General features: G+C 52.8%; 1 protein-coding gene across 2 annotated transcripts in view; it reads right to left on the bottom strand.

Moving 5' to 3' along the window:
* Positions 1-243: 243 nt before the first annotated feature.
* ZFYVE21 (zinc finger, FYVE domain containing 21) overlaps positions 244-16,954 on the bottom strand; it is a 16,915-nt gene continuing 204 nt past the window's right edge. The window contains exons 2-8 of one of the 2 annotated variants that reach the window (XM_008576570.1): positions 6,086-6,136; positions 5,329-5,497; positions 4,315-4,390; positions 4,117-4,208; positions 3,296-3,349; positions 1,051-1,193; positions 244-908 (exon numbers count right to left, since the gene is read on the bottom strand). In XM_008576570.1, the coding sequence (XP_008574792.1) occupies positions 873-908; positions 1,051-1,193; positions 3,296-3,349; positions 4,117-4,208; positions 4,315-4,390; positions 5,329-5,497; positions 6,086-6,136 (621 nt within the window). In that variant the 3' untranslated portion in view covers positions 244-872. The remainder of the gene's footprint in view (positions 909-1,050; positions 1,194-3,295; positions 3,350-4,116; positions 4,209-4,314; positions 4,391-5,328; positions 5,498-6,085; positions 6,137-16,954) is intronic. The other variant, XM_008576576.1, reaches the window with a different exon arrangement.

Here is a 16,954-nt window from a genome sequence, read left to right as displayed (position 1 = left end):
GCTGTAGCTGATCACTTTTGTGCATGGATCATACACAGTGTGGTGAGAGAAGTGAATGCCGTTGGGGAGTGGCCTCTGCCACAGCACCATGGCCGCTGCCACCCCAACACTCCGAGGCCGTGTAAATGTGCACAATAAACCGCTGTCTCACACCAGCGCCTGCGAGTCTTGTGTTCTGGAGCCAGGGCTGGGCTGTTGTGGCACAAGAGCTCAGCTTATCTAACACAATAAGGCAAGGTGATCTGTACTTTCAAAATAGGTTTTAATCATAAGCTTTATATACAAATTACTGTACAGTCATTTTAATAAAGTGAAATAGTAAGTGAAAAGTACAAAACACAAAGCAGGCACCTTCCCCTTAGTGAATTATCAAAGGATTGTACATAGCCCAACATTAGTGACAAAGAAAACGGGCAGTCTATTAAATAGGCTAAGGCAAATGCTGTAAACTGGCTATGAAAGATGGAGCAGGCTCCAGTACAAACCAGAGGCCAGGGTTATCACTACCCAAATTGTGTCTATGGAAGAATTAATGAACACTGGTGGGCCAGAACCTTCTAGTAAACCTGGGAACACATAAAACGTGGCATAGTTTATGCTGAAATAGTTTAGCAGCTGTATAGCTCAGTCTCTCCCACCCCTAATTTTGTATCAACAAGATAATAGATTCTAAAACGTGAGGCTGCTTAAAGCGTTAACGAACTGTGTCCATATTGCACTAGGTAAGTAAATACTGGTTCTCCACATTCTTGAGCTGCATTTCCTAGCACATGTGGGATTCATTCCTGCTGGGCACAGGGAGCAGGCGCTGCTGTTCCAAGTGGCTCAGTCCTGCTAATCAGATGCCCTCCAAGTTCATCTCTCATGTGGAGTTACTGGTCCCGAGATTCATAGAGCAGCTTGGCAGCCTGCAGGGTGACCAAAAATACTCACACCAAAACCTGATTCGTCCTGTGCCTGGTCAGAAGTGAGCCTGCATGCATTCCGGGGGCAGATTTTCCTCTGGGAAAGGCAAAGGGCCCAGCCTCCCTGCCCAGCAGGCCATGGTACCTTGTGCATGGCCGCCAGCCACGCTGCAGCCGGCCTCCTGCTGGCATTTGTGTCCTCCACGGCCATCAGCTTCAGCTGGGTCACACCCGCAATCCCCGGCACTGTGTACTGAAGGAACATGCCTGTGGCCCGTGCATTGCCTCCTGGAGGAGGAAGTCGAGGTAAGAAGGTCCAAAGAGGACCAGGATGCCACCAGCTCTGATATGGCAGTGACCAGGGCACCTTCCTAGCCTTGTGCAGCTCTGGGAAGTGGCTGGGCGGGGCGGGGACAGTGCTCTCCTCCACCTAATGACAACAAGATTCTCAAGCCTGTCTGGTGGGAGACCCCAAGTGCACAGAGGGCAAGAAAGGGACCAAGCTTGGTGCTCCCAGGGCTGGGACAAACAACCGCATCACTGAGAGCTGCATGAGAGGCCTCGTTCTCAGCAAATCCAGAAACTGCCCAGCTTCCCTGGCCCTGTGTGGTGATTCCTGCCTTCAGAGGCCCCCCCTCTCCCCCAAAATAAGGTTGGCTCCCATCTACGCACAGATCACACCTGTGCGGCCAGGACTGGTGGAAGTGTGACCTCACACCTACAGTTCAGAGACCACAGCCATCCCACTGTTGAGAACCAGGGCCAAAGCTGAGGCAACTAGAAGAATGCCACCCACCCTGGTCATGTGCCCATTCCCCCAGACCTCACACAGGATCCCACAAAGACCCTGTGTTGGGGGGCTGGCCTACCGGGACACATCCCCGCCATCATTGGGCCATGACCAACTGCTCCAGTAACAATAACTTGATTCCAGCACCTGCTATAAGAACAAACCGCTCCAGGAACAGAATGGCTCTACATAGTCAGAGCTACTGTGTAGATAAGAACCTGTGGACTAAGCCTCGCAGTCAACCTCACCTATTGCTTTTTTAACTTCGTAACTTCGGGAGGAAGCTCCATTATAAGCAATAATCCACCTCCCGGAAGATTCCTTCAATCAGACACAGACCTGCAAATCAAGCCCAGGGCCCGACTCTCCTGCTGGTCAGGGAGTCAGCAGGAAGACTGCAGTGCACGGCAGGGGAGAGGCCCAACAAGCTGCCACAGCTGCTCCTTCAGAAGCCTCGCTTGTCTTCAAACTCAAGGATCCCTGGAGACCCTGCCTGTCTGATCTGCCCTGACTGGCCCCTGTGGGACCCCAGAGCCTGGTCTGCCCACCACAGAGCTGGCCTTGTGTGAGAAGAAAGTTTGACTGGAGCACAGCTGCAACCACCTGCTGCCCTGCTGTCCACAGCTGCCTTCGCACTTTGTGACAGCAGGTGTGGCCAGCACAGATTCCCTCTCTGGCCCTGGATGGAACCAAGTGTGGGGCCCCATTCTGGAGGCAGGTGGGTGCTCCTCAGGCTGCCTTCAGCTCAGGGCACTGTTCACTGTTCCTAGTCCCACCCTGTAAGACAGGGTGCTGCGGTTTTCAGGGGTCTATGAAAGCGTGGGGTAGAGCAGGGCTCACTGTACTCCTGACACTGCCACACAAGTCGTGCAGTGCCAGAAGCCTCAGGCCTGCAAGGAGAACAGCCAAGAAGAGAGGCTGTGGGCAGAAGGGCAGGACACTGCCAGAGGCCACCACTGTGCCCGTCTGGGTCCGGATGCCACTGTGTCGTCCTGGCCACCTTCTCCTTGACCTTGGCTAGGGCTATGGCCATTCATGTACCTGAGCCTTGGGCTTCCAGGAGGAGGCAGGCAGAGGGAGGCACCAGGGCTAACGTAGACCCTCCCTTTGCATCAGGGCATCTTCAACTCACAGTCTACCAAAGACAACCAGCTTGGTGCCAAACACACATCCCTGTGCTCAGCACAGAGGGGGCAAAACCTTTGCCTGGCCTTCCTGCCTAATCGTTCAGAAGGCAGAGGCAGAAGTGCCATGAGCAGAGGCCATGCGGGGCAGGTGGTGCTGGGGAAAGGAGCCACCCACTTCACCCCTGGCCTCAGCCTGCTTGGGCTGGCAGTGCTGACAGTAAGCTGTCGACCACTGGGCCACGCTTCCACCAGGATAGAAGAACTGAACAAATACATTTTCTTCTGCCAGGACATTTTCATTTGTTTTATAGACCCATGCATTGGACCAACATCTCTCCTAAAGCAACCAAATGTGAACGTGAGTTGCACAGAACCCTGGCAACAACCATCCCATGAACGGAGGCTGAATGGGAAGAGAGGAGCAGGACCCACAGCATGCTGGGGGGTGCAGCTAGCAAGGGGATGGGGCTGACCTTCAGAGGCAGGCTGGCTCCCCAGTAGGCTGGTGTAAGTGTGGAAGTCTTTTTCTACATCAAGAAGGGCAGGCAGGAGAGAGAGCAACCGAGAGCCAGTCAGAAAACAGAAAGCAAGACAGTTTATGTCACACAGGTTTCTCAGCATGGTTTGCAGACACCACCTAGAACTCCCCTTCAGTGGAGAGACAGCTACTGAAGCGTGCGAGTTTAGTGGAAAAGGCCCAGACTGGGCTAAACACTCTAGAAGCTCACCAAGGAAAAGCACAGGAATTTAGTGTACACAGAGCCTGCAGGTGGAGGGAGCGGCGGAGGGCTGAAGTGCTGGCTCCCAATCAGCCACCGCTCCAGACCCTCTGGAAATCTCGGTTACTGCATTTGGAGCTTTGTCCTTGGTTTGAGTCCAGCAGTAAATGAAATAACACATAAGAGCACTTATACAGGGCCGGCCCAGTGGCGCACTGCTACAGTGCGTCGCTTGGGAAGCGCGGCAGCGCTCCCGCCGAGGATTCGGATCCCACATACAGACCGGCCGCTCACTGGCTGAGCGAGATGCGGGAGCAACACCGAGGGTTGCGATCCGTTGCCGGTCACAAAAAAAAAGACAAAAAGGAAAAAAAAAAAAGAGCACTTATACAAAGGGAAATTATGACATGTTCAGGCAGGCGTTCTGTTATCATCCCATGGTTCCACCCCCATCCACCCAGCCAGTTCTAGCACCCCTGACTGAACACAGGCCCCATAGAAGAGGAGAGCCCGACAGACCCTGTGCACACACGGCCCTGAACCCTCCCTCTGAGGAAAGGACACGTGGCATTTACCTCCAGGAGGGAAGCCTTCCGTGAGAATCTGCACGGTTGAAATGTGTGCAATTTCAATTTCATGGTGGCTGTCTCCATCCAGAAACAAGTATCTACATCAAACAAAAGGTTTGCAAATCACCACCTCAGGCTCAGTGTGACTGAGGTCTAAAGTCTGTGACAACATTGTCTGCTCCCAAGGAGGACCCTCACTCTTACCTCTGGTTGTTGGAAAGACGACAAACCATAGTTTCAGATTTTTCTGAGTTTCCAAAGGTTACGAGGAAGGTGGCTCCTTGAGAAACAAAAACAAGCAAATAGGACGTGCTGCTTCCCCACTTGACCCTCCCCAGTCACCAGTCCCCGATGCGCACACAGAGGACAAAATGAAACAAGCAGGAGACAAACAGCAGCTCTGTTCTAAAGATACCACCCAACATGCAAAAAGGCGGAAACGGACTGAGGTTTAGGAGGTAAAGCAATAGGCGTGGCTTTGTAAGACAGGTTTTGCTCGCTTACAAAGCTACTGGAAATTTGTTAACATCCTTCAAAGAAAGGGCGCAGGGAATCCATCACACGGACCCAGATCAAAGAATGCCCTCCCCAATACATTCCAAGAGCCACCCAGGACAGGACCAAGAGTAGAAGGCAGCACAACAAAAGCCACATGACACACAGTCCCGCCAGGATGTCATGCCCTAGGTTGCACAGGAGGAAACCGCAGAGCAGGGAGGCCAGGCTGCCCTGGGCCCTGTGCCAGTTGGGCAAGCCTGTGGGAAAGTGGGCAGAGGCACCATGAACGGCAGCAGCCAGGAAGGCTGCTCGATGCTCACGGGCTCCCAGACTGTGTTCCCAGGAGGTGACTCAGGACCAGAGTCTGCATCATGCTACTGTCGATGGTCTCTGGACCTGTTCTCTGGGGGCCACTGTCACAAAGGCTCCACCACCAGCAACAGCGTTCCACGTGGGAGGGGGCTACCCGGGCCCAGGGCATCTCCTCCCACCTGATGGACGTGCAAGCAAAGTCAGAACCAACATTCTAGACAATATTTCCTCTCTGAAGGAAGAATAGGCTCTAACTGCTTCTAAATGAAGCCAGAAGGAAATGGGGAGGGAGGGCAGGATAGAACATCCAAGAAAAGCCGAAGAGACCTCTTCACAGTCCGCAGCATTGGCACAGAGGAGCCCGGGTCACCTTGTATGATACACACAGGACACCACGGGACCGCTTACCGCTCAGGAGCACCTTGAGCTGTTTGTCATAGAACTCCGCCTCCTTGTGGGACACCAGGGCACACTCGGCACACTGCCGCACAGGGTCCACAAAGCACATGCGCCGCAGTGGTACCTTCTGGCTGCAGCACCTGTCACAGAAGCACTTCCCACAGCGGCGACAGTGGTGCTGGCAGGATGGCGAGCACGGACAATGAGGAGGGGCTGAGGACAAGCTCCCCCAAGGCCTGCTTTCTGCTGGCATGGAACTCCCAAATGCACCCAAGGCCAACAGGCACGTCCCCTGGAGCATCTGCTGACACTCGCACATGGGATGCTGCACCCACATGGGTCCCATGAGGGCCCTCTGTGTAGCAGAGCACTGCCTCACTTGGGAAATGAGGGCTTTTTTAAAAATAATGGACAAAAATGACTGCTTTTCAACTCTTTCTTGGAACTATCCAAATCCACTGACCACGATGCCTTCTGTGCAACTATGAGCTCAGCACATTTTAGGGACAGGACACTCCCTGAGGTCAAGACCTGCCTGTTTGGGCAGCACCCAGCATGGGGATGGCCCCCACAGGCGTCCCACGGCTGTGAGCTGCACCATCACTTTCTGCTGACAGACAGTGCACCACAGCAGGGCAATGTCTACGTGCAAAGCATGCAACAGCCACTCTCTCCTGGAGGAACTGGTCTTCCCCAGAAAGCGCCAACTGTCCTGTTGGGGCACCTGATCAGTCCTCCCATGCCCCACTCGATGGCCTCAGCTCACCTTTCTGGTGATAAAGTCAAACTTGGCATCACACTGCATACATCTTGGACACTGGGAGAGAAGACGACAAAGTGTTAAAATGCAGCTCTGCCACCCCACTGAGAAAGCCTCCCTCCCATGTCCCATACACCAGGTGGCCTGTAGTGGGCAGGCTTCTGATGCAGTGCTGCAGGAGGTGTGCCCAGTGCTCCCACGGGGTCAGGGCCTGACTGCCCAGTGGCCAAGGTCCTGCCGGGCAGGGAGTGCACCCAGACAGCCCTGCGGGCACATGGTTTGACTATCCTGCAGCTGAGCACACATCACTGTGCTTTAGGTCATTTCTCACAGTGGGCCCAATGGCAGTTCATTTTAGCAACTCCTTTCTGGCCCTAGTCCTGTTACCGGAACAAAAGATCAGCACCATGACAGGGCCATGAAATTCCACAGCAGGAATTAACCTAAACCAGCAAGGGACACAATATCACCCCACTATGCCAATGAAGAAAGCACAGTAAATCTGCTAAATGGAGGGTGGGGGGCTCCAACTGACAAAAGCCTATGTCCTCGAGGCATGAGGTTTATTCTGGACATTTCCCTGGAGTCTTTGTGGGCTGCTGACCTGTAAGGGAGGATCTGGAAGAAGCTGGAGCAGAACTTGGGGATGAAGCAGGGTTTAGCATGGTCAGACACCAGGCCTGGAAGGCTCTGAAGATGCTTCCTCAGTCCAAGGAACCAGGAGGGGAAGGCTCCGAGACCCACCACCCAGGGCTCACTGGACTTTCTTGGTGATGAAGATTCTACACACGTGGAATTTGCGAGTGCACAGGGAGAAGTGACAGGGTGGCTGGGCTCAGGGCAGAGCAGGAATTCTGATCACACAAGCCCTGGGAACTGGACGGCTGGCCACTGGGGCTGACTTCACCCAAATGAAGTATGAGGTCCCCAAATACCCCAGGACCTCCGCTCCTGTGGCCACCTGCTGGACACCTTAGGATTGCAGTGACCCTAAGGAAGTTTGATCTCTTCACAAACCTGTGATAATCAAGCTGAGAGCCCTGCTGCCCAGTACAGAGCAGGAGGCGGCAGAGCGACAGCCCACTCCACTCACCCCACACTGGCAGGGCCCAGCAAAGCTAGTCAAGGGCAGTCACTTGCTTATGAACTGCTTAAAATGAAGTCACAGTGCCTGGACACACAGAGCATGGGACCCCAGCTGAGGCAGAAGGAACTTGGGGTGCTGGGCGTCGGCCTGGCAGGGAAGCTGGCGTGCTGAGGGGTGGCCTGCACCTTTCAGACACAGAGAACAGAGACGACTTGATGCCTAAACTCAGGAAGCAGAGCAGCCGAGAAGATGCTAGACTGTAAAGAGACCTGCTCCAGAGAAGAGCCCTTCTAGCTAGTGTGCTTAGTCTAACTGGTTTTCAGGTAAAGCCAGAATGGATGTAGATCAACTTAGAAAACGAGTTCAAAATTCTCACTGAAATGCTGGGTGCATTTACCCAGCACCCACAGTCATGCATGTGCTAGCCAATGGTCATCTGCCCTGCTCCCCTGCAGGACGGAGGCCTATCCAGTCCCTGCTGCTGCAGTCCCACTGGCCCTCAGCTCTTAGCCCCCTCTGAGAGGTCCTCACTTAAGAGGCCACACCTGGCTGTGGGCAGCCTCAGCCACTCAGACAACTCTTCAGAAGGTCCAGCCCAGCCTCCGAGCTCCCCTTGGTGGCAGCGGAGACCTTGGGACAAGTCACAGCCCAACCGCCTGAGTCACCCCCAGGTGAGAGCACTGCCCAGTGAGCTTCCCGCTCACACATGTCCACCACAGAGCCTGCTTCCAGAACTGACCTGCAGGGCTGCAGAAACCACAGGGCCCAACTTTGTCTGCGGTTCCCACTTACAATAAACTGGATGCATTCACCACTTAGCAGGTGGGTTTCCAATCACGAAAGCCCTGGGGACCGCAGGGCAGTCTTTGTGAAAAACGCTTATCCCACAGCTGCAAAGGTACAGAACTCCCGAGCCTCAGTTGGGAAGGTTCCATCCCAAACCGGCCTCATCCTGCTTAAATGGAGAGGCCTGTGAAGATAAGCCTAGAAACGTCTATTAGGCGACACCACCAGTGACTGAACCTATGCCAAGCTACTACTGTCAGCTTGCCCTGCTCTGACAGCAGGTTTTAAGAGTTGCTTGTCACGCCAGTCCAAGGTAACAACATGAAGATCCTGGCCCTGAAGGGAATTCTTTCACTGTGCATTCTTTTAATAGCAAGAAGGCTGCTTTTGCCATGAAGACAGTGACCCCTTAATTTGATGAGCTGTCACATACTTTCTCACATGCCTGGTGCTGCCCCCTGCCTTCCCTGCTCCCTGGTACAGGTCTTCCACAGCAGTCTGGACCATGGGACCAGGAACAGTTACCCTTGCTCAGCTTCGGTTTCCTCCTCTGGGGCCTTTGTAAGGACTAGACAAGAAGGTGCCAGTGACGCTGGGAGTGACGTCCTTGGTGTGACAGGCATGTCACACTGTGGTCACAGCTGTCAGAGACTCCCATGTTGGGGCAAAAGCCCCAGTGGCACGAGGTGAACTGCAAACAAGTGTGGGTTGAATGAACCAGAGCATGACTGGATAGTGTAATCCAAAGGGACTGTTGGTGGCAGGGGGAAGGGGGAAACAGGGATACAGAGGCCTCTTGCTCTGGATGACTAAGGGCTCCGGCTCGGCTGAATGTTTATCAAGAATCATCCAGTCAGGGCACAGAATCCTCAAAGGAGATGTAAGATATTTTCCCTCCACTGAGAGCTTCCTCTCTCTTTGTATTAAGTCCATTTTCTATTGCTTATAACACCTGAAACTAGGTAATTTATAACAAAATGAAATGTATTCTTACAGTTCAGAGATTGGGAAGTCCGCGGTTCAGGAATACATCTGGTGAGGACCTTCTGAGAGGAGACTCTGTACAGGGTCCTATGGTGACCAGGATGTCACATGGATAGAGAATGGCAGGAGCAAGAGAGCTAACCTGCTCACTCATTCTCCTTAGAAAGCCATCAGAACCATGCCCATGACCACCATTAACCCATCAACCCATTACTCCAAGAATGAATTGATCCACTCACTCTTAAAGGCCCCACCTTCCAACACCATCTTGAGGGTTAAGTTCCAATATGAGCTTGGGGGACATTCAAAACACGGCACCCTCCCAGTGGGAAGGGAGGGGGAGTCAGACAAGATCAGAAATTAAGAGCATAAACTGAGGGCCCAAAGTCTCAAAAAGGAGCTGGGACTGGGAATGGCCACATTATTACCAGACCAAACCAAAGAGTTATGACCTCTTATCTGACACAACCTCACCACCAAGGACAGGTGGGCTAACAAGGAGCTGACAAGGCACTACAAGGCATGGGTTGCACAGCATCCCATGGTGGGAAAGCGGCCCCTGGACACAAATGTCACTGTCCTGCCCCCAGCTCTGACAGTGAACATGCTGGGGCTGGTCCCCAGCACTAACAAACCTGGCTGTGGCACCTGGCACGCAGGTTCCTCATTCTGTCCTGGCCCACAGGGCCAGGTGGGGAACACAGGATCATAGTCGCCTTCTGAAATGTAAGCCTAATCCCCTAGTGTCTTTGCCTTCTCGGTCACTGAGCAGCTTCACTCAGCCAGAAACCTGTTCGGCTGCCCCTGCAACTCCTGGGGCTCTCTTCACCACCCCCTGCTAAACTAGCTCACAAGCACATGAGCTCTCCCCTGCTCTGCACCCCACCCCAGGAAGCCGACCCCTCTTCTGGGCCTCAGACTCCTCCCGTGCAGACCCCGGAAGATGCTGGCACGGAGGAGATGCTCAGCACGTGGAGCTGCCGTCACCCGCTGCCCTGGCCTTGTCCTGCTCCTCAAAAGCATGACACCCTCCCCCCCTGCCCAGCTGCAGAGCCATGTGCAGCACATACCCAGTGCCAGGCTAGTGACACACACCTCACAAGAGTCACGCAAACCAGTGACTAGCTTTGAGGAAATTCGCATCAGGTGCCAAGGTCCCACTATTCCTAGTTGGTCCCAAACAGCATCCAGTGGTACTAGGACTGTGCAGGTGCTTCTGGAAGGGGTCTTCTGGGATCCTCAGCTGCAAGTGTGCCTTTGTTGTGGAAGGACAGGTGTCTGGGCCATGGTGCACACCAGGGGCCTTTCGGACATCGTTCTGCAGGACAGGCACGCTGACCTGAGCCTAAGGAGCTGCCAGTGGCCACTGCCCCGCACTGGCGTGGTGTCTAAACTTTTTCAGATCCCATGAATGACATTTCCTTGTTTCCTCTTTCTGGACTTGGAAACCAGGCCTAGCTCATCTGGCCTTCTGGAACCTTCTGCAGAGTTGAGTCAGCTGCTCTGCATCAGGGGCTCTCCTGCCCGGCTGGCTCAGGCACAGCTGGCTGTCCACACACTGCCTCTGCTTCCACCCAGCCCCGGCCGTGCCCTTGAATGCTCCCGGCAGTTCTGGAACGCTCCACATGCTTTGCAGTGGTACAGCCCCTGCCTCTGTGTGGGGCTCTCTTTCTTGACCCCAGACATCCTCCAGCCACAGAAGCCACTAGAATCTGCTAGAGAAAGCTGCATGGTGGTTAGAACCAGTGAGGCTACACAAACAAGAAAGCTGCACTATTTATTACCAGGTTTTGGCAAGAATAACTTCACAGACTCTTGGCGGCTTCCCCAGACTGTGGCCCCATGACAGCAGGGCTGCGCTCTCAGTGGCAGCACTAATAGAACTGCTTCCCACGTTCACTGTAAGGCTTGTGTTTGGGCAAGTTGAAAGACCAATTTCTAAACATAATGCCATGTCTAAAATTTCACTATGCTCCCTTAAAGATAAAAGTAATCTGGAAGTTTTTTTATTACTCAAAATAACCAAAGAGCGTATTCAAAAAATTGACAGATTTTTTTTTTTTCCTTTTTGTCTTTTTTCGTGTCCGGCAATGGATCACAACCCTCAGTGTCACGCCCGTACCGGACCGGGACCGGCAACGGGATCACAACCCTCAGTGTTGCTCCCACACCTCGCTCAGCCAGTGAGCGGGAACCGGTCTGTATGTGGGATCCGAACCCTCGGCGGGAGCGCCACCGCGCTCTCAAGCGGCGCACTGTAGCAGTGCGCCACCGGGCCGGCCCGAAAAAAAAAATTGACAGATTTTTAAACAACATAATTTCCTGTTGATTATAATAATGAAAATAAATTTTTAAAATTATCCACAGAGCAATTTAATATGAAAAGACAATAAGGAAATAAAGCAATGAGTGAAGACATGAGAGTAAAATTACTGCCAAATAATTAGTGCCCATAAGTGAGCGGCCTCACCCAAGGAAACAAGAACAGGCGCCAGCCCTGCGGCCCCTCCCCTGACTGCACCAGCAGCTCTCTGATGTCCCGTGAAATGGCTATTTCAGGAGACAGAAAACACACCAAAGCCCAGAAACCAAGCATGATTCACCTATTCCCACCCATCCCCACCATATGTAGCCAAAGGCATTTCAATGCCAGCCTCTGACCACATCACATACCACACCTACATGTGTCACAGCATCACCGCTGGGGTGGGCTGTAGCAGACTTTCAACCCAGCACAATCCCCAGAGAGAATTCTTAGATTCTTCAAAAATCAATTTATCATAAAAAAATTTAAATACATGTATCAATATATCTTTATTGAAAGATAATCATTTTTTTTTTTTTTTTTTTTTTTTTTTTGGTGGCTGGCCGGTACAGGGATCCAGATTTGGACAATCATTTTTAAAGGTTAAGATCATAACTCCTACAAATATAAAATGAACCCATGTCAAAAGTTTGGGACCCAATAAGATGTTAAAAACCCAATTCAAAGAAGAATCCAAAGAGCAGACATATACAGGCCATGAAGGCTGGAGAAATGAATTTGGTAATAGGTGCAAAACCGGCTTCTTTCACAGGGGCGGGGGAGAGGAGACCTATTGCGCCTGCAGAGGACAAGGTGCACTTGCACTGCATGGCAGGAGCTGCCTGCTTCACTGTCCACTTTCTACAATGCACAGAGTTGTCAACAGCTGCAAGACGACGGTGCACCACCAGGGCTGATGGTGTCCTGAAAGGGAAATGCTGGCGTTCTACAGGACAACAACTTGGTGTTGATTCCAAGTCGCCACCTCCCTCACCTCAGACGGAGCTCTCAGCCAGCCACAGGGCTCCTGGGAAGCCCCTGAACCTGCCATTGCTTAGAAAAGTCTGCTGGTTCTCAGACTCCTGGGCGGCTCCAGCAGCCCTCGGCCTGCACAGGGTGAACATTACCCAGCCCTGCGATCCTGGAGAACTATTACGAAACCCTTGCCCTTCAGGGTTCCAGGAAAGTCTTCTGCCGAGAGCCCGTCCCCATATGACCTAGATAAGATCACAGATGCCCCCTTGGTTCCCCACGGCAAGGCCAATCTTGTTGGCCCTCCAGTGCCCATTCTTTGCCCCATAAAACTCTGGCTGGACTGTTTGTCCCCGCTGGAACACAATGCCCCCTAACCAGCCTCGGTCAGCCTGTAGTGCAGCCTCTCCTTCCCTCAGGCCCTCCATGGCCACACCCCGGCCTCCAGGCTGGTTCCCATCTCCCCACACCTGCTTCTGTTCTTCGTGACCCTGAGACCTTGCAGAACTGAGGGTTGGAGCATTCTCTCTGCAGCAGCACCCCCTTCCCCAATAGTCCTTTCAAACAAAATCACTCCTCACCCAAGTTAGGATTCATTTATTATCTGACACACTTGTGCTCTCTCCACTCTGGTTCTGCATCTACAGAGTATTCCAGCGCCAAAATGACGGCATAAAGCTGCCACAGTCATTGTTATACCATGGCTACGAGGTGAAGAAAGGGGAATGCAGGCTGCACACGTATTAAGGATGGAACTCAAGATTTCAGGCTGCTTGTGATGCCCTTGTGGCTGCATGCCAGAACAGCCCAGCTCCAAGCACATTCTTCCGTGCGACTGGGCACCACGACGGCAGGGTCAGACAAGCCCTTTCCTCCGTGCCCCCACAGCCCACCTGCTTCTGCCTCCCCCACCGACCAGCTCCCAGGCAGCGTGAACTTCCTCATCCTCCTGTGTTTACACTGTTCTGGGTCGTGAGCCACAGGCCGCCTCTGGAGAAAGGGCACATGTGCACACACTCCCCAAACTTTCTGCAACATTTTTAAGGAACAGCCTTCATGGGCTCAAAGTGATAACCTGGCACAGGGACAGGCACCTGGTAAGTACTCAGCAGATGTGGGCTGGGCGAGAGCCAGAATGAGAATGGAGGAACACTGCAGATATGATGGCAGGGGGGATGGGAGGAAGCCAAGGACAATATGTGGCCCTCCTGCCACATTCCACCTAATTCTCCTCCGCCCACTCCAAACCACCATCTTCACAACTGTTCCTCTCTATGCTTGAGTCCCCTCCCACACGCAATTCCCTTAACATCACATGAGCTTGCAGCTGGCCCACCAGCTATCACCACCAAAGCCAGACTTTATTCCAAATCAGCCCAAATTGCCCCTATTCTTTTTTTTTTTTTAATTGAATCATAATTGATAATACATGTGTTTTGGGTTTAACATTGACATATGTTGATCAAACTAAGATTACTAGCATATATATTGTTAAAAATCGTAATTACTCTTTATGCCCCTTGTCCAATCTCTTCCCATCCCCCTCTCCCTTCCCCCTCCCCCCATTGACAACCCTAGATTTCTTCTCTCCCTCTGAAAGAGGAATGGTTACTCTGTTGATTTGTTGCCTAGATGATCTGTCCAATGCTGAGAGGTGTGTTCAGGTCCCCCAATATTATCACAGAGAAGGTGCTTCTTCTGTCACTCTGGAATGGGCTTTGTGGAGAGAGACATCCTCTTTTTTTCTTTGGTCTGTGCTGGTAACTCTCCTGGTGTCAATGCACTCCAGTGGCTGGTGGACCATCTGCGTGGTAGTTGTGGTGTCTACCCGCTTTCACGGCAGCTGTGGCTATTGTGGTGGCTGAGGTGGGCCACCCACATGGAGGTGATGTTTTTGGCATGTTCCTTGGTGCTGCCAAACTGCCCCTATTCTAAGTTCCTCCAGAACACTCTCTGGTAATTTCTGGACTTCTGGACGATGCCCCAATAAAATTCAAAATACACTTTTTGAAGCTCAGAGAAGAAAGCCCATCCTTCCTTGGGTGCCTCCTTCTTCCTCCAGGCTCGCCAGATTCCAGGGCCTTCATCCGCTGCTCAGATCACAGTTGTCACAATTCAAACACATTGGGGATCTGGAGGGACACCTGCCCCATGCCAATGGGGAATGATCTTCCTGTCACACTGGGGCACCTCACTCACTAATTTTGTCAGAAGTTCCGGAAAGTCCCCAAGACAGCCTGACAGAGCTCCAGGCTCACCTCACCTGCACCCGAGGCCACAGGAAAGGTGACCTTATGCAGGAAAAACGTGAAATGATGACCTCAGCTGCCACCAGAAGCGCTCTGAGAGAGGGACAAGAGGAGGGCAGCTGATGACAGCATGGTCAGAACTATGGGAGGTGCTGTCCCTGCAGTCTACACAACGGGGAGTATTTCTGTATTATGCAGAGTTCACGGGGGCACACCAGAAATGTATACAATTGTCATTTGCCGATAAAAACATAAGAGATTTCATGAAGGGACAATTAGGAAAAAAATGTCTGACAAAGCAATAATGGAAAAAGGAGAGAAGCACTGGTCTAGACTCCAGAGGACACCCCCGGGTACGGGTCACGGCTCTGTAAACCGCAGACAGAGGGTCACTTCCCCCAGACAGGCAAATTCTGTCCTGGGCACAGAGGCTCCCACTTCCCCCCACTGGCCACCCCCTTGTGCTGTTCTGACTTCTCCATGACCACATCAGGGCTGGGTGCCTCACTGAGTGAATTCAATGGATCTGTAACAAACGTCCACTTATGTCTATATGAGGTACAATATTATCTTTTTTAAAAAAAAATTTATTTTCCTGAATTTTTTTATTGTGGCAAAATACACATAGCATAAACTTTATCATGTTAACCAGTTTTAAGTGTACAGTACAGTGGTATTGAATATACTTACAGATGGACCGCATATATGACGGTGGTCCCATAAGATTATGATTCCATATTTTACCGTACCTTTTCTATGTTACGATACCTGGGTGCTCACCACTGTGTTACAACTGCTCGCAGTATGCAGTACAGTCACATGCTGCACAGGTTTGTGGCCTGGGAGCCACAGGCTGGACCACACAGCCAAGTGTGCAGTTGGCTGCACCATCCAGGTTTGTTAAGTGCACCTGTGATGTTCCCAGAACCAGGAAATCGCCTAATGACACATTTCTCAGGAGGTATCCCTTTCGATAAGTGACACATAACTGTATAATGTTATGCTTAATTATCTTTCACTGCAGTAACCGAGGTGACATGAAGGAAAAGTACACACTCTGTTAGTTCAAAGAGAACAAGTGCCAAGAGGAAAAATGCAGAAAAAGCACAAACTCCAAGGTAGACAAGGAATGAAGGGGAGGGGTGAGGGTGGTGGCGACCCCATGGCCCACTCCCAGCACCTCCAGGAGTGGCCTGTGCAACTCCACCCTCTCTGGGCCTCTACAGATGAGCGCTGAGCTGGACCACCTCTTTCAGATTCTCAAGGGTGACTACCATCTACCTTCAGAGCTGGAGGGTGGTGCAGCCACAAGAGGGTCAGCCAGACTGGCAGGGCATATGTGGCCCTCCTCCCAGCCACCCCACCCCAGCCCTGCCCACCCAGCTTCTGGCTGGCAAGGTGGTTTCTCAACGGGCCACCTGCCCACCACATTAAAACACACTCCAGGGCTGGCCAGTTAGCTCAGTTAGAGTGCAGCCTTTTAATACCAAGGTCATGGCTCAGATCCCCACACCTGCCAAAACATAAAAATAAAAAGCACACTCCTCTGCTGAAAACCTGCAGGGCCACATGCAGTGATTCTCCAGGGGATAGAGGACAAGCAGCTTATCCGAATACAGGGCAGGGGGTTGTCAATTAAAGCATTTTCAGAAATCACCAGTACTTTGATGTTTCTTGGACGTGATATTCGATTTACCATGAAATAAGACTATAAGGAATGAATGAAGTGCTTCCATTTTCTTAGAAGTGGCCTGACTTCAGGGAGTCTTTTCCCCAGTCGAGAATTACTAGCTTATGGGATGGAGTCCAAACTCTCTGGCACAGCACAAAAGGGCTTCCATAATGTGATGCAGCCACCCATCCCACAGGACGGCTCGCCCTCTCGGAGCCCCCACCTCCTCCTTCCTCTCACACCTGGGCAGGTGCAGGACACCCATCCTTACTCCACATCTGGAAAGTCCTACTCAAACCCAAGACCCCGCTCGGCCATCGCTTCCCCCGCAGTGCACCCGCGCTGAGGTGCACACTAAGGGACACGCTGTGTGATAAGCCCCGGCCGTCCCGCAGCTCAGCCCAGGCAGGCTGCAGGACCCGCACGCCAGGACACGTCGGAAGGGACGTGGTGAGGAGGAGACAGAAAGGCTTCGAGTGTGGAGATGGGGGAGGAGAAAGGGAACCACAGCCAGAAGGCGAAGCGCGTCGTGGGCGGAGTGGCAGGAAGCCCCCGGGGCTACCGAGATGGCAGAGGAGGGGCTGTGAGGTGCCCGGGGACAGCCGATGGGGGAGACCCCCACGAGGACCGAGGGGCCAGAGGAAGCGATCCGGGGAACAGCGGGCAAGGCTAGGGGTGCGCGGGGAGCAACGAAGGAGGTCGGACCGGGCACTGGGGCGTCGGGGAGGGGCTGCGGGGAGGCCGGAGGCGGCGGGGCCCAAGGCGACGCGGGCGGGGACGGCGAGGAGGCAGGGCGGGTCCGAGACGCGGGGCAGCGGCA

Source organism: Galeopterus variegatus, unplaced genomic scaffold (assembly GCF_000696425.1).
Source record: "Galeopterus variegatus unplaced genomic scaffold, G_variegatus-3.0.2 Scaffold62, whole genome shotgun sequence".
NCBI classification, from domain to species: Eukaryota; Metazoa; Chordata; class Mammalia; order Dermoptera; family Cynocephalidae; genus Galeopterus; species Galeopterus variegatus.
This window is presented reverse-complemented; position numbering and strand designations above follow the sequence as displayed.